Genomic DNA, 16,590 nt, shown 5'->3' on the forward strand with positions numbered 1-16,590 from the left:
TGTACTTTATGGTATGCATATAGTCTGTATGTGCATTAGAAAGCGAGCTGAAACCAACAGAGAGGTTATATAAGAGGGAGGAGAGGAAGAATAGAAGCGCCTCGATGCGTTTGCCATGCCATGCGCTGCTCACTTTTCTACACTCGCTATGCTCACGCCCCCTGAAAAAAAGACAACAGCGTCAAGCCCCACAGGCTGACTACTATACCGGATGTTTAATAACTTGGACAAAAATAAATAAAAACCAGATCCACACTCAAAAATGGTAACATAACAACATAACAATACATATTTTTTTCAAACTATCTGGGTTTTCATCGAAGATCTCCTATGGTGACACGTTGATTCCCCCATTTTCTTTGGTTAGGCTACAGAAGAAACACCAAATAAAAAAAAATCACATTAACTCATGTCAATTGGACTCTTATTGTGAAACGCTCAGCCGGAAGCTCTTCGTTATCTATTAAGGCGACTTTCCTCTGTTGAAGCGTCACAGGAGGGGAGAGGGGCGACGGGTAGGTTACCCATCGAAAAAAATCTGGACCCTCTCAGAATTTCTCGGGACCACCCGGGAACTGCTTTCGGCCTCTTTTCTTTTTATTCCCACCGTGACACCTTCATCCGTGCGCCCGCGCTGCGACACACATGCGTCCTAACGGTCGTGGGGCGGAAGCGAGAGAAGGGGGAAGTTGCCAGGGGGATATAGGAAAAATAAACCCCTGACAAAGTGAGTCAAGTTCAAGTTGAATTTCGTCTCTGTAGAGGAAAGGTGTCTGGAGGGCATGGACGCCCACGTCAAGGAGGGACAACTCTATGTGCAGCATCAGAAGTTTGGAAAGGTAAGTTCAGGAAAAGTTATTGGCTGTTAATGGTTGACAGACATACAGATAAAAAGTGAAACTGTCTGCCCGTAGCGCCATAATATAGACGCGTCGATGGAGAACATCAAACGTATAGTCAATGATAGACATGTGACACGAATATAATGTAGCGGGAATGTATGAGGACAGGATATTCTACCCATCGCAGCTCTTAAAAATAATAAAAGTTAAAATGCTTCTTAGACACAAACATCCTCGTGTGAGTCTTATATAAATAATAACAATGGTGATTGAGCATACTCTTGATACCATTGGTGATAAAATAACCCCAAAGTCGGCCCGGAGACACTGCGGCTCATCACAGCAGCAGAGGGAACAGTTGGGCTTCGTGCTGGCACCTTCTGAAGTTTGTGTCCCATATCCATAGTCTTTAAAAATGTTTCTTTGTACAATTCCTGCTTGTACGCCACCACGAAGCAGCATTTTTAGATCGTGACACATACATCGAGCACATGCTGATCCCATTTACAGGCTGGCCATTGTGCCCTGGCTCTTCAAAGGCGCACCATCTGGATGCAGATAGAGGAAGTCCTGCGGTTGGGTTTCTGGAGTAAACCTGCTGTGCATCTCTGCGCGTGAGGGTGTGATAATAACACATTTTGTTAATGAGGTAATAAAACCCGTGCGCACTGTAACAAGCACTAGCGAGATGAGGACAGAGAGGTGGACGGGACAGGTTTGAGGGTTGGTGGTTGTTATGTGTCTCAGTACAGCGGCTATTGTACTGGTTCCTCTTCAATCAAGCTGCACAATCCGCTGTTCACAGCACTGCAAAACGCTGTCAACAAGTCACTTTGGTGCACTCATTTTAGTTACATACATCAGACAGCAGGACTCTGTTAAATGTCAGTGACAGCACCTGTGTGTGTGTGTGTGTGTGTGTGTGTGTGTGTGTGTGCTTGATCCGGTCCTCGGCCCTGCCTTTGGTCTAAGTGCACAGCTGGACAACAACTAATTTACTCGTTCAGATTTGTAAGAGGGTCTTTGTCTGTCTCTCTCTCTCTCTCTCTGGTCATATGACAGGGATCAACGGAACGTTCCGGCCCCGTTTCCTGCCCTGAAATCGCGAATCCACAGTAGATATTCTCACTCGATGCCTTCTGTAAGCAGTGGAAAACACAATAGAGTGGGAGTAAAGAGAATCCCCTCGTGTTGACAAATCGTATGTCATCTTTGCAGAGTTGAGCCGGATGAAAATTAAAGTGGATAAAAACATGCTCCAAAGTAAAAAAGAATGGCACAGGAAGCAGAGCGATGGCAGATCTCAGTGTGTCGAAACCGGTTTGAGGTTTGCGGGGTGAATTATGCAATCGTAGTAGCTGTCAGTGGACATACGCAAATAATCATAAAGGCTCGTTCTCACGGGGTCAGAAAATGGGATTTTAATGTGACGTCACTGAAGATGTAAACTGTCAAAATGCATCGCGGTTTGCTTTTCAATTTGACCTTTTTTGACTGTTTCTCAACTTCTGCTCGGAAAAAAATCAATTTAAGGAAGAATAGAGTTGATTCACATAAAAGACACAGAGGCACTCCAGCTATACTGATGGCAAACTAGATGAAAATGCTTGTGTTTTATCAATAGATATTATTTTGGTTTTTCTGTCAAAAATATGTCCGTGTTGCTTACTGTAATCTTTTAACTGAAGCCTTTCCTTTTATGTTCAATATTCCTAGATGATTTCCGATGAATTCTCTTTTTGTTCGGCTCCATGTGCCCACAATGATTGCCCCTCACTTTGGGAAGCGTTAGATTAGCTGAACCCAGCATATTTCAAAGTTCAATGCACACAGTGTTTCAAGGGTATGCACTAACCTCCAAAGCGTCACACTGCATGCCAAGTATTTGTGGCAATGTGTACGTCCACATCCACAGTTGCCTTCAGTCCAAAGGACCCGTGCTTGATGAAGTTGATTGAGTTGGAGAGCTTTTTGCTTTTTGTGTTGTCATCCTGGGTCTAAGACGTACAGCAGTTCCGATGTGATTTTGCGGTGAAGGAGCTGTATGTACGTGCATCCACCTGTCTGCCACACGCATTGCCTTTTTACTGTTACTGCAAAAAAAACGTTTGGTTTGATGTGGATGTCAGCAGCTGGAAGCTCGAGAAGAACAGTAGCATTACACACATTGTCTAATGGAATAGACTAGACTAATTTCTGTGATGTTCTCTTTGTTGTTTTCGTCTCAGGTAACGTCACAGATGTTACATTGCGTATTTCTAAGAAATAAACGGCAGATTGTTTGTCTCTACCTTGACGTGTGAGAGTGTATTTCTCTGCAGCATGATCTGGTCAAGCTCAGTGGAAAGAAATGATCAAGCGTGTGCAGAAACGATGATCAGTTCTTCCTTTAAAGTATTTCTAATAGTTTCTGTAAATTGGAGAAAAATGAATTTCACTCTCATTTTTTTGCTCATGCAAATCAGCATGAAATAATATAAGAGCTTTTTCCCTTCTCTGTAATCGCCTCTGTAAAAAAACACAATATTGTACCACCCCCCCCATGCAAAAGTGTAAATGAAATCAAATACCAAACAAGGAAGCCCATCTAGTGAGGGGAAACAGCTGTATTCAAACGAAAAACATATCCCAATCAAAACATAAAAGGTACAGCAATGCAAAAGAAACACAGGGTTTTCACACTAGTAATCACAGGGACCGTCTTTTAAGGAAAGCCAAGGGGTCGGCGTCCCGAAAATGCCAGTGTTGAGGTCCAGTAGACTGCGTGGCCGGTGTGTGAGGTGTGTCGGGTGTCACTGGAGACACACGAGAGACACTGCTGTCTCATGTTTGACTTCCTTTTTCCATGAAATCATGTTCCGTCACGGTTTGCGTTTGGCCGTTGCACTTTGTTTGGTGAGTGCTTCGGCCATTTGGTAAACGCTCAATCGTTTGTGTTCCCTTCCAAACGGTGAGAAACAACACTTGAAAAAGAATCCGTTTGATTCTGTTCTCTGCAGGTGACAGTGGGTACTTGTTCTAATTAAGTTATACAGTGTATATATTTAATATATATACGGTGGGTGTTCTTTTTATTGCCTCAAAAAGCGCTTTAAAAGTTGCCTTACGTTCATCAAGTTTCATTTGAGGTAGTTTGGGGATTATGTTTAACGTCACTGAGCAGAACGATCGACATGGAACGCATTAGTCGATCCCAAAAATATGTACCATTGTTTAGTCTTCCAAACTGCTGAACTGAACGCTCCTGGGTTTTGGACTGCTAATGGCACCGACTATATGTCATTCTGTTGTGTTTTCTTCACTTAGTGACTTATTGACGTCATTATCTGTTTTTTGAAATGCTTATCTTCTCCCGGGAATAGCCGCTTGTGGTGTGGATGCCCGTCATTGGTGACCCTACTGTGAAAAAGATCAGGCATATTTTTACTTGGCTTGGTGCGCTTCACTTCGCTCCACTCGTCTCTTCTGCTGCTGACGTCCTCTCCGGGAGCCTTGACACGTTTGAGAGTTTTATTGTGTAGACACAGCAGAGGACTGATGTTAGGGCAGCAGAAATGTGCATGGATACACACACACACACACACACACACACACACACACACTGCTCCAGCTCCCGGTCTCCACGGCAAAATGTATAGCATCATCATCACCAAAAATGATTTTGAAGACATGACATGAAATACTGCAGCAACAGCCCCCAGTGTTCAATGTCAGAACAGAAACACACTGGTCACTGGATCTTCTGAAATGTTTCTTGATACAGAAGATCTGATGCAGACAGATAATCCATAATTGTGTTATTGTACGGACAGAAACTTTGTGCAAGGCCGACCCAGAACGGTTACATCACGTTGGGAATGATGTAAGATGGACATCGTTCCAGCTCTCATTCTGCTGGTATTATAATAGTATTTACATGTTAGTAACAAACAGGCAACAAGTAACGGCCCAATAGTAATGGATTTTAATTTGCCCAAGCTCGATGCAGCCCATTTAAAAAAAGGAAAACTAAACCGTTCAGTAACAAAAGTGAAGCAGTGTTTCCCTTTTTCTTGAAAGTGGCATTTTTTCAGTGCGATATTTACCACCTTGACCATAAAGGCCATGAACTGTTGACTGGTGAAAACAGAGAAACAAAACCTCGCACCGAGGCAGTTTGTTTAGATCCTGTGAACAAACAGGGGAATCAGAGAGGAAGTATGTCTCCCTCTCGCTCTGTCATGAACCTTTTGCATAATTTCCACTTTGTGTGATGTGGCTGATAACGGTCTGTTGCCTTATATGGAGCAGCTGTTTCCATTGCAGACACACACACACACACACGCCTAAAGAACACATTTCAACGGCCGTACAATCACACATTTGTCTCTCTGTGGAATCGCATGCACTTGTGCGCTGCTGCAGACGGTCCACAACGGACACACACACACGCGCATACACTTGCACTGAGACCCACCTGGAGGCAAAAGAAGGAAGTGAAGAGTATCCTGGGTGATGACAATCCCACACATTTCCTGCCCTTTCTGGCAGTCAGCTAATGGGGTGGGAGTGTGTACGCACATGTGCATGTTTTGACTTTCAGTTAAATTGCTCTGAGGGTTAAATACTTTTTAAGATCTCCATGGTGTGAATGAGAGCAAACAAGCTGACATGTTAGAACTCAATCGGTAACCAAATGGTCAAAACATCCTTCAGTTCTGGTCAGAAGTTACTGTAAGTAAGTTTTAAGCGTATTACAGCATTAAACAGTAGGATTGTGGTAGTGTGCACACTGGCTCACTGTCACACGGGACACGTCGGGATAAATGTAGCCGAGATGAGGCAGAGCGTGATGCGCGGTCGCCAAAAACACACACCCTCACACACGTTCAGGGGGTACAGAGGAGGACAGGGACCTTCCACACCAGTATTGACAGTTCCACACATGCTTGTCTCTGTGGCGATACCACATAATCTCACATGCAGTGTGTCAGGTTCAATGCTCGTCATTCTGTTGTGTTTTGAGTCATGTTGTTTGTTTGCGTCCCTTGTTTTTGTCGCCGCGGAGGAAGAAGCTCATTGTTTGTGGTCGCTTCCTCACTGCCGTCCCCAGAGAGAGACGATCGTACCCGTCACCTACTTTTAGACGGGGGTCATATTTTTAACCTGCGAGGGGCCACAGCACACTTCCTCGTTATTTTCAGTATTGAACACTGTGTCCTTGTAGTTTGTCACACTAAACTTTTACAGCCTCTACCAATGCTGTAAGGGATTCGATCTATACCAGTGGTGCTGATCGAAAAACAATGGCAAGTGTGTATTCGTATCTCTGCATTCTTTCACTTCATGATGTCTGAAATGATCCTCCTTGACCCTGACAGATGTTAGAAGGACAGATGTGTGTCATCCCCGTCCAGCCTTCAGAAATAGCCTTCTGTTATTGGTTTACTGATCTTTAGAGGAAACAAAATGTGTGTTGCTTATTGTTATACAAATGTAACGTCTACATAAAGAACATCTAAAGATCTAGAAAAGATTCAAACAACACCAAAAATATGCTTGAAAATAAAAAAAAATATCTCAAAAATGGAATTTACACAGGCTGGAAACTTAAAAGAAAGACATTGAAATGTTGACGAAATGTATGTTAAAAGGATGAACCTACTGGGTCCGATTCTACAACCTTCACATCACACACACACACGCCAATATTGATTAGCGCAGCTTTCATTTTCTCCTCTTTAACTCTTCCGCTCATCAGAAATGGAAGAAGAACTGGTTCGTCCTCTACCCCGCCAGTCAAAACGGCATCGCCCGCCTGGAGTTCTTCGACTCGAGCGGAGGGGGCGTGGCCGCCGGCGGCTCCGGAGCCGGGTCCAATGAGAAAACCAGGAAGCTCGACAAGAAGATCATCCGCTTGTCTGAGTGCATTTCCATCCTTCCGGCTCTGACGGAGAGCTGTCCCAAAGACAACATGGCCGCCATCTGCGTGGAGACCAACGACAAGACGTACGTGTTCGCTGCGGAGAAGAACGTCGCCAAAGACTGGATGGACACCATGTGTGACATTGCATTTCAGGTATCCTCACACCTTTTCTCGCCGTGCGTCCTGTGAGGTTTGAGCTTATTCACAAAAAAGATTTCCATTTGGAGGGAAGCCAGTCCTCTAAATTCGGCTCTCAATTGGGATTCCCGATTAATTGCTTTTGTTGTATGACTTCCAAAATGTCCCACATAGGAGCGCGTGTACAGGCCACGGCTCGTATTGTGTGCACTCGCACGTGCACTATTGTTAAAGACATTTGCAGAGGAAGCCGGAGGGTCGACTTCATCCGCTCCGTCCTCGGTTGTCTCTCTGTGACTCTTTTCTTTTTCCTCTTTCCCCTTTCTGGAATGTTTTGTTCCAAACCCCAAAAGCAAAAACTCCCGAACGAATTTGGCAACTCTCTCTCAGCTGGCTGACTGTGTTCTCCGTGTTGTTGTGTCAGCAGGGAGGAGGCGGCAGCAGCAGCACTGCTGCTGCGGAATGCGACGGAAGGACCCAAGACCTGCGGATGTCTGAAAACCTCATCTATTACTCCAGAGAGGAGGGTAAGGACACCTTTTGGGGATGCACTGCATCACAGCGAATCATTCGCCATGGCAACGGGGCCGCCTCACCTCCTCCCCTCTCGCCGCAGTGAACGTGTTCTGGGTGAGCGCCCAGCGGACCGAGGCGTCGGAGCGCTGCGGGCTGGCCGGCAGCTACTGGCTGAAGGCTGAAAGCGACACCTTGATCTTGAAGGAGCCGAAAACCAAGAGGAACATTCTGGTGTGGCCCTACAAGCTGCTGAGGAGATACGGGCGGGACCGGGTGGGTGGCTGCGATTTGTGAAAAAAAAAAAAAAAGAAGATCTCTGGCAGAGGAAGTTTGACGTGTTATAGTTCAGTCCGAACTTCAACGATGGTATTCAGGAAGCGCAAATGATACTTTTAGCTTCCGTGCGGTCAGTCTCTCGCTGCTAAAGAGGATTTACAGCTTTGGGGTCTGGTTGTGTTTGTGTCACTTAGATGCTCCCCAGCGACCAGAGGTCTTAAAAAAAGGCCCATGACCTTTAAAGTGTCTGTCAGGCTTGACTTGACTTGTTTAATGATGCATGACTGATGACTGATTTCCTGAGATGTTACACACGGTAAAAAGAAGACGCAGTCTCTATAATGATGAAACGAAAGTTTGTGTTAGAACAGTAACGGAAAGCGCTGAAGTAATAAAATAGAAATGCGGTACAATGGAAAAGGGAAGCAAGCAGCCTTTTTGTTCCAAGAAAATAATAAATGACCCTAAAAAGTGCTGTGACTAGCTTCCAATACCTCAGTTCCATTTCAGCATTCCTTCAGACACCTCGTATATACTTATTCAGTCTCACATACTTTAATCCCCACTTTCACGCGTAAAACACATTCAAACATTTCCCCTTCCTTATTCCCCCAGCTCATGTTTTCGTTCGAGGCGGGCCGGCGCTGCGACTCGGGCCCCGGCAACTTCACTTTTGAGACCAAGCAGGGCAACGAGATCTTCACGCTGGTGGACCAGGCCATCCAGTCGCAAAAGGTGCTGGCCGAGGAGCACCAGCTCAGCTTCCCCGTCCACTTTGACCCGGACTGCCCGGCGTCCCTGCAGCACATACGCGGCGCCGCCCCGGGGAGCGGCGACAGCGGCGGCAGCTGCAGCAGCCGGGAGGCAGACGGAGATTCGGGCGGCAGCAAACCGGGCTCCGCCGACGGTGTCCTCGGGAAGAGGGAGGGCGAGGATGGGGGGGGGGGAAGAGGGCAAAGCGCCGCCATAGGACTCAAGGGCAGGAGCTTACCAGAACCGCCGGCCATGTCGGGGAGTTTGGGAGGCGGGGTAGGGCTTTCAAAGTCGCCCCGGGGGCAGGCGGCGACAAAGACCCTGGGCTCAGCTGACGAACACACAAATCTTTATTCTGAGCCGGCGGATTCTGTCCGCCTGCCTCCGCACGGCGCTGAATGCCTGTACTCCGACCCGGTGGACAGCATCAAAGGTCAAAGCCAGACCAGCGGCGCGTCCGCCCTCCCGGTGCCCGCCCCGCGCCTCCGGCAGGTGGGAGACGAGGCTTCGGCGGGCGGCGCCCAGGGGGATCACCACACCGTAGGCAGCAACCACAGGAAGCCCCCGGACTTGTACTCGCACTTGTACGACCGGATCAACATGGAGCTGAACCAGAAGACGAGCGCGCTGGGTCTGAACGAGCCCGCGCTGGGAGGGAGAGGCGGCAACGGCAACTGGCGACCTCCCCCCCCGGGATGTCCAGCGGTGGGGGCCTCCTCGCCCGCCTCCGCCGCGCGACCGGAGCACATATACGACGAACCCGAGGGTTGCGCCAAAGGAGCCGCGAGCGTGCCCGCCGGTTTGGGGGCGAGCGTTTACAACGAGGCGCGTCTGGAGCCCCACAGCCACAGGAGACAGGAGTGCCTGTCAGGATTGGAGGGGACTTACAGCAGCCCCTCCCACGGACCCTCCCCTCCCCAGACGGGCAAGAGCCGCGGCGGCACGCCGCTACCCCCGGGTCCCAAGGGGCCCAAACCCTTCACCGCGCCCAAACCAGCCAGGGGCGTTTTCGCTCGAAAGGAGCCGCTGCCCCATGGGAAACACGCGGGTCCAGGCAGCAACGTGAACAACAACAACCACAACAATGTGGTGGACGGGGGAGACGGGGGGAGGGTGGTGTACAGCCAGGTGTCCAAGCAGAAACCTGCGTTTGTTCATTCGTGGCTCAACCAGCAGCACCAGCCCCTGCCAAGATCACCTGATATCATCTATGACAACCTGGGAAATGTTTGACCCCCCGGTTTTTATAAAAGAGACTCGGACAAAAACAACGACAACTAAGAACAGTGGATGCAGTTATGGCAGAAGACTCGAGCTATGCTTTTTTTTTTTTATTCTTGCAGTTTTTTGTAGGGACTAAGCACATTTTCTCCGATGGATTCATCTGGAGTAGATCTGCTCAGAGCTACGAGAACACGTTATGGAACATGGAGTGCACCTATCGTAGGTCATGTGTGGGTGAGGGTGTGTTTTGAGAAATAGTGTTTGCATGGTCAAACCCATAACTAGAGTACTAAGCCACAGTGTGGTTGGAATCAGCCGCTTTTCTGGAACACAAACACACACACACACACACACACACACACACACACACACACACACACACACACACACGAAGGAGCCCGGCCTGCAGGCCGAGTGGCTTGGCTCTTCTTTCTTAAAATGTCTGTCATCCTGATGAAATAACTGGGAAACATGCTTTTGCACTTCTTTGGTTTTGAGTTCTACGCCTTCACCAAAATCTTTTTTACTGTTTTGGAGGAAGCATGAAAAATAGATCTTGGAAACAGGCATAAATGGACCGTGAAGAGGTGATGGGCTCACATGATCCTCCTGTGGGCTTTTGTGTTATAAAGACACAAGATAATAGTATCTCAGTCGATCCCCTGCAATGTGTGTCAGTCTGTGAATGTGTCAGAACCAGCTGTGCTATCTGTAAATATAACTATAAATAAAAATGGCTGCAGAACAGGCGCACCGTCTGTCCCGATCAGACAGTTTATAGTGTTTTAAAGACTTTCTGTTCTAGACCTGTTAACCGGTCTGACATCACCCCCCCCCTCCCCCCCTCCTCTCTCTTTCTCTCTCTCTCTGCAACCCTCTGTTTTTGTTTTTCTTCCGTCGGGTTTCCAACCACTTAATCGCACCGTTAAAAGTGGAGCCTAGAATATAATAAGCAAAGGCTTTCTTCTCTCCCTTCCTTTCAGCCGCTCCGCATTCATTCTGTTGTCCGGTTGCTCCGGTGACCGTTAACGCGGCGGCCGGCTGTTTGCTGGAACACGGCGTGCACAGAGATACCGTACGAGGAGGGCAGGATGGAGGGACTGAATGGAGAGGAAGAAGGGATGAAAGCGTCCAAGGACGCTGACGATGCGGGTGTTTCTCCTGGGCCTGAGGTTGGCTCGCGTATCGGGTACAGAGTACAGAGTGTTCGCCGCCGCATCCCTTCATCCCCTCGATCCCGTTCCCTTTTCTTTTCTTTATTTAGCCACCAGCTGGTGGAACACTTTCTGGACTGGAAAATCCTCCAAAAGTAACTTTATTACGTATCGAGGCTCAATCCTCCGACTGGTCTTCCGTCCTTTCAGACACAGGAGAAAGGGCAGGCAGAGGAAGAGAAAGAGCCATGACAAACATCTGGGTTATTTGTTAAACCGGGTGCACCTGTCGTGGAAAAAAAATCCCTTCTGTTATACACACACACACACACACACTTTATGCTGGTGTTTTCACCACTGTCAACATTTATTTCTTTAATGTGGCTCAAGGCGTCCTCATTGGAAAATCCAAAGCCAGCTGTTCACACATTTAAAGTCAGCGTGTGGAAGACTTCCCAATTTCTGGTCATGAAGTGAACCGTAAACCACCGAGAGGGAAATCTCAAATGGGAAATTATTCTGCTTCACAAATGACCCTTCCAAAGGTACTCTTCAACCATTGTATTTGTGAGTGTATCCATGGAAACCATACCGTACCTTTCTGTGGCTTATCTGCAGAAACAACAGAAGTATATAAAACATTTCTTTTGAAGGTTCTTTTTTTTCTTGATTGGGCTGAATATTTAACGGTCAGACACAAGTGTTAAACTGAACATATTGGGCTCATTCCCCCATAATGCAACAAACTTTCATAGTGTTTGTAATGCAGACTTTCTATTAATGGATTTTGATTAGATAACCCTGTTTTTGCTGTAGTTCCTCCTATTTTGAGTAAGTTGACAGTATGACACTTGCGTTATCCCTTTCGGCTTCAGTGGCGAGTTCCCGTGTCTCGTGAGGGTTTACGCTCTGGTTCTAAAGACCTCAAATACCATGGGAGTACTAGTATCAATAACAAAACATATTGACTGATCAGAACACTCGTCCGTTCAGTTTGCTCGTGTGCTGCAGGAAGCTCGTCTGTCACCTCCTCTTCTTCCTTCCCTCACATTTATCCCCCCATCTGCTTTGACCTTTTATGCATCTGCACAACAGCTCAACTAACTGCGTAAAAGTGGTGTGTGTGCGTGTGTGTGTGTGTGTGCATGTGTGCGTGCGTACTTACGTGTCACAGCGTACAAAAAGGCCTGCTGCTGTCAAGTTTGTTCAGTTTATGGTTTGTCAAGGATGTGGATGTGTTGCTGCCATATCACCATGTGTGGGTTCCTATGTGTGTGTGTGGTGTGTGTGTGTGTGTGTGTGTGCATGCTCTCAAGGTTGGGAGCCTCAGACTGAAAGCATGTCAGAAACCTCATAACAGTTTCAAGACTTGTGATGGACGCGATAGCTTCACAGATCGACCCGCGTGCGTGTGTCGCTTCTGGCCACACGGGGCTATATTTAGCCAGAGAGTTTTATTTGCAGAATTGAGGTCTCTGCATGTCTGCATGCAAACGTGTCACCCACCCACACACGCGCCCCACAGTCTTCCTGTCCTCTTCTCGGTCTGTCCTCGCCATTGTGTGATCCTCTCGCTCTCTCTCTCAGACTTACTGAAAGAGAACAGCAGTGTTTGCCCTACCATTAAACCCAAACTGTCCAACGTGCATGACTTGACCTTTGAGCCGCTTCGGGGGCAGTAAAACGTGCTGTAAACCCAACGGTCACCTTTTGAAACGGTGGTGCAGTTTTGGTCTAAACCAGGAACTTTAGAAGCTAAAAATAACTGAGATTATGAGGTCAAAAATAATGGTCATTACCATAATAACATTTGCCACTATTTTGTATCTGTTACATGTGTTAATGTGATACTTCATTACATAACTGGTTAACTCGGAAACAGCCCACATCTGTATCTGGCGAAACCCCCCCCCCAAACCCCGCCTCACCTCTCAGCTGCATCTCTGAATATAAAACCCACACGAGCTGCATTTCCTCTTTCTTTTTGAACGTATAGGTACACAAGACATGGAAATATGAGATGCGCACATAAGAAGAGTTCATTCTGACCCACCTGAATCTGTCCCTTTTCCTCTTGACCCCGCTGGACCACCAGGATTTATTTTTAGCTGCGAGCAGTCAAGTTGTCATATTTGTTCAGAGCTTCATTTCCTGACGAGGCTCAGTGACAACGCTCACGACTTCTGTCTCATGCTAATCCGCACATCCCATTTCCCGATTTTTCCTCAGCTTCCCAGAACTGTGCAGGATTTAGGGTTCAGGTCCTCAACCCCCCCCCCCCCGCTGACCTAACCTCTTCACTTCCCCTCAAAGATGCACTTCCTCTTTCTGTTCTCACTCGCCTTTTGCTTGTGAGGGAGCGGGTCGAATCTGTGCCGTCGCCCACTGAGGACAAATACAGGAAGGAGACGGTTTACTACAGTTTGGGAGACAGAAAGAGATTATTTTATTCTGTTCGGAGTGAATGGTACATCGAGACACAATGCAAATATAATGTTTGGAATTAAAAAATGTTAAACTGAACCGAATGCCTTTCACTTCAAGAAAACAGGAAGCCGAGGAGTGCATCCACCGAACTACGCGCAGCTCGTCAGCCAAAGTCCACGCTGACTGCGATACATAAATATGTGTCTGCAAAAGGAGACCAAACGCCTCAGCGAAAGGTCACCTCGCTACGCTCATTTCATGGTGTATCAAAACCTCAGAAAGTGTTTCCTGTTGATTGTAAACCACTAGCTGCTAGTCATGGCATTAACACGTGTGTGTGTGTGTGTGTGTGGGTGTGTGTATATATACACTCACCGGCCACTTTATTAGGTACCCCATGCTAGTAACGGGTTGGACCCCCTTTTGCCTTCAGAACTGCCTCAATTCTTCGTGGCATAGATTCAACAAGGTGCTGGAAGCATTCCTCAGGGAGTTTGGTCCATATTGACATGATGGCATCACACAGTTGCCGCAGATTTGTCGGCTGCACATCCATGATGCGAATCTCCCGTTCCACCACATCCCAAAGATGCTCTATTGGATTGAGATCTGGTGATTGTGGAGGCCATTTGAGTACAGCGAACTCATTGTCATGTTCAAGAAACCAGTCTGAGATGATTCCAGCTTTATGACATGGCGCTTTATCCTGCTGAAAGTAGCCATCAGAAGTTGGGTACATTGTGGTCATAAAGGGATGGACATGGTCAGCAACAATACTCAGGTAGGCTGTGGCGTTGCAACGATGCTCAATTGGTACCAAGGGGCCCAAAGAGTGCCAAGAAAATATTCCCCACACCATGACACCACCACCACCAGCCTGAACCGTTGATACAAGGCAGGATGGATCCATGCTTTCATGTTGTAGACGCCAAATTCTGACCCTACCATCCGAATGTCGCAGCAGAAATCGAGACTCATCAGACCAGGCAACGTTTTTCCAATCTTCTATTGTCCAATTTCGATGAGCTTGTGCAAATTGTAGCCTCAGTTTCCTGTTCTTAGTTGAAAGGAGTGGCACCCGGTGTGGTCTTCTGCTGCTGTAGCCCATCTGCCTCAAAGTTCGACGTACTGTGCGTTCAGAGATGCTCTTATGCCCACCTTGGTTGTAACGGGTGATTATTTGAGTCACTGTTGCCCTTCTATCAGCTCGAACCAGTCTGGCCATTCTCCTCTGACCTCTGGCATCAACAAGGCATTTCCGCCCACAGAACTGCCGCTCACTGGATGTTTTTTCTTTTTCGGACCATTCTCTGTAAACCCTAGAGATGGTTGTGCGTGAAAATCCCAGTAGATTAGCAGTTTCTGAAATACTCAGACCAGCCCTTCTGGCACCAACAATCATGCCACGTTCAAAGTCACTCAAATCACCTTTCTTCCCCATACTGATGCTCGGTTTGAACTGCAGGAGATTGTCTTGACAATGTCTACATGCCTAAATGCACTGAGTTGCCGCCATGTGATTGGCTGCTTAGAAATTAAGTGTTAACGAGCAGTTGGACAGGTGTACCTAATAAAGTGGCCGGTGAGTGTATATATATATATATATATATAGCAAACCACATATGCAAAGTGCCAGAGGACACAATGGGACCACCCTTCCGAAAAGAGAGCATATGTGGTGATATTTAGGTACAGGCTTCACGGTACGAGCAGTCAGGGGAGGCTTTAAATAGTGCCAGTGGGCTGTGGGTGTAGCATTAGGTTGTAAAAAACAGTTAGATGATTCTTATCTCATCAAAACACCTGACCATTTAGGGCAATATATTGAGAATGGATGAATAGAATATGTGCCGTTTCTTGACGTCGCCTCATTTCTAGTTGAGGATGGTAGAAAGAAGAAGAAGTTTGAGCTAGTTGGTTCTGGTCAACATAAGAAAAAGAAAGAAAATGCATTGTCATGCTTAAATCATTTTCAAGACGGGAAGTTATTTTTCACAAGATCTGCAAAGGTTAGTCTGATCTCTCCCAACATATCTCGTCAATCTGCTGTCAAACCAGAGGGTGTTAAAGGTTAAAAGTGATGAGAACAAAGCTAATCCTCCCACCTGAATGTTACTTAGTTGCAGTTTATTAACAAAGAGCTCCTACAGTGTTGCAATACACCTCTGAGAGAAGTTTAATATATAAATCTATAAATATGGAGAACCTACAGGATGTTGAATTGACACCTAAAAACGAACATAAGTGACATTTGATTTGATTTCCAGAAGCTGATTGAAATCAGTCATCAGAAACACCTCTAAAACCGAACAGGAACACGAGTGAGTCAACGGTACGAGATATGAGATAAGGGCGTTTGTGTGGCGCACAAAACCAACAACGAACAAAGAACTTTCTTCAACTGCAGAAGAACTGCTGAATCGGGGTTAAAAACTTGCCACGGCGCCAAAATGATCTTCTGTGAACACATTCACACTCTGGAGAACAGTTGCTCGCGCCTCCTTATTCGGGTGACATTTAACGACGGCCCGATGTCCTTCCACTTTGAAAAAGAGGACCTTTTGGCTTCTGCCCTTTTGACCTTTTCTGGAGAGAGACAGGCTGTCTGTTGTTCCGTCTGAACTAATGTATGAATATTCACACACGACAACTCAGCGCCTCTGTGCTCGCCACTAAAAAGAAGCAAGGGGCGAGCGGGAGAGAACGAGGGCGAGGGGGCGGGCGGCGAAGGAAGAAGCGGGTAAGATGTCAGTGGGCGGCGGCGTCGGAGCTTCCGGTAGAGTCCTCCTCGGAGAGACAAAAGGATGGCTGTGGAAGGGGACGTCCTGTGACATCACCGCGTCACGCAGCCATTGGCCACCGGGTAGTCCCTAATGCCGGAAGGTTCAACGAGGGGGCGGAATGGCGGGAGGCCGATTAGGCCTCCGTGTGAGTGAAAGCAGCCGCTCCGCGAGCAGCACATCGGTAACGGGGGGGGGGGGGGGCGATGGACGCGTCCTACCGAGCGACAACGCGCGTCGGAAGTTTGCCTTGGTTTACCCCCGTTGTCCTCCTTCAATCCCCCCCCCCACGCTGCCTTTTCTACCCCTGGAGAGAGAGGCCTCTCTGTCTCATTAGAAACAGTGAGGCTGTGTTCAGCTCAAGGGCACAGCGGAAATGGAATGTGCACATGTGTGTGTTTGTCTACTACGGCTGCAGTATGTCCGCTTTATTATTCAACCCGAATCCTGCATGTTTCGGTGGGGTAGTGGGTATGCTGCGATGTGGAGGAAATACTCCTTTAATCTCCCTCTGATCTCCATCATCACCTAAGACTTTTTTTGGTTTGTTGTTGTTTCTTTTTACTTTCCTTGCC

The 16,590-nt window shown here is 47.4% G+C and overlaps 1 protein-coding gene across 2 annotated transcripts; it reads left to right on the forward strand.

The window, feature by feature from the left end:
• The first annotated feature begins 478 nt into the window (after positions 1-478).
• On the forward strand, positions 479-10,583 carry dok1b (docking protein 1b). 2 transcript variants are annotated; one of them, XM_037480671.2, is made up of 5 exons: positions 479-839; positions 6,583-6,900; positions 7,310-7,412; positions 7,502-7,674; positions 8,293-10,583. In XM_037480671.2, the coding sequence occupies exons 1-5, from the start codon at positions 783-785 to the stop codon at positions 9,661-9,663; spliced, it is 2,022 nt and encodes a 673-aa protein (XP_037336568.2). In that variant the 5' UTR covers positions 479-782; the 3' UTR covers positions 9,664-10,583. The 2 variants fall into 2 exon arrangements, with proteins under 2 accessions (XP_037336568.2, XP_062417379.1); XM_062561395.1 differs by having other exon boundaries at positions 7,313-7,412; positions 8,293-10,582.
• The last annotated feature ends 6,007 nt before the right edge of the window (positions 10,584-16,590 follow it).

The sequence above is a fragment of the Pungitius pungitius genome, chromosome 1 (assembly GCF_949316345.1).
Source record: "Pungitius pungitius chromosome 1, fPunPun2.1, whole genome shotgun sequence".
Taxonomy (NCBI): domain Eukaryota; kingdom Metazoa; phylum Chordata; class Actinopteri; order Perciformes; family Gasterosteidae; genus Pungitius; species Pungitius pungitius.

What these genes read in the sequence shown, in the direction of transcription:
- dok1b (XM_037480671.2), top strand. Translation starts at nt 783, where the DNA reads ATGGACGCCCACGTCAAGGAGGGACAACTCTATGTGCAGCATCAGAAG. An exon ending in AGCATCAGAAGTTTGGAAAG is followed by an intron (nt 840 to 6,582) that starts GTAAGTTCAGGA and finishes TCCGCTCATCAG; the next exon opens with AAATGGAAGAAGAACTGGTT. An exon ending in GGAGATACGGGCGGGACCGG is followed by an intron (nt 7,675 to 8,292) that starts GTGGGTGGCTGC and finishes TTATTCCCCCAG; the next exon opens with CTCATGTTTTCGTTCGAGGC.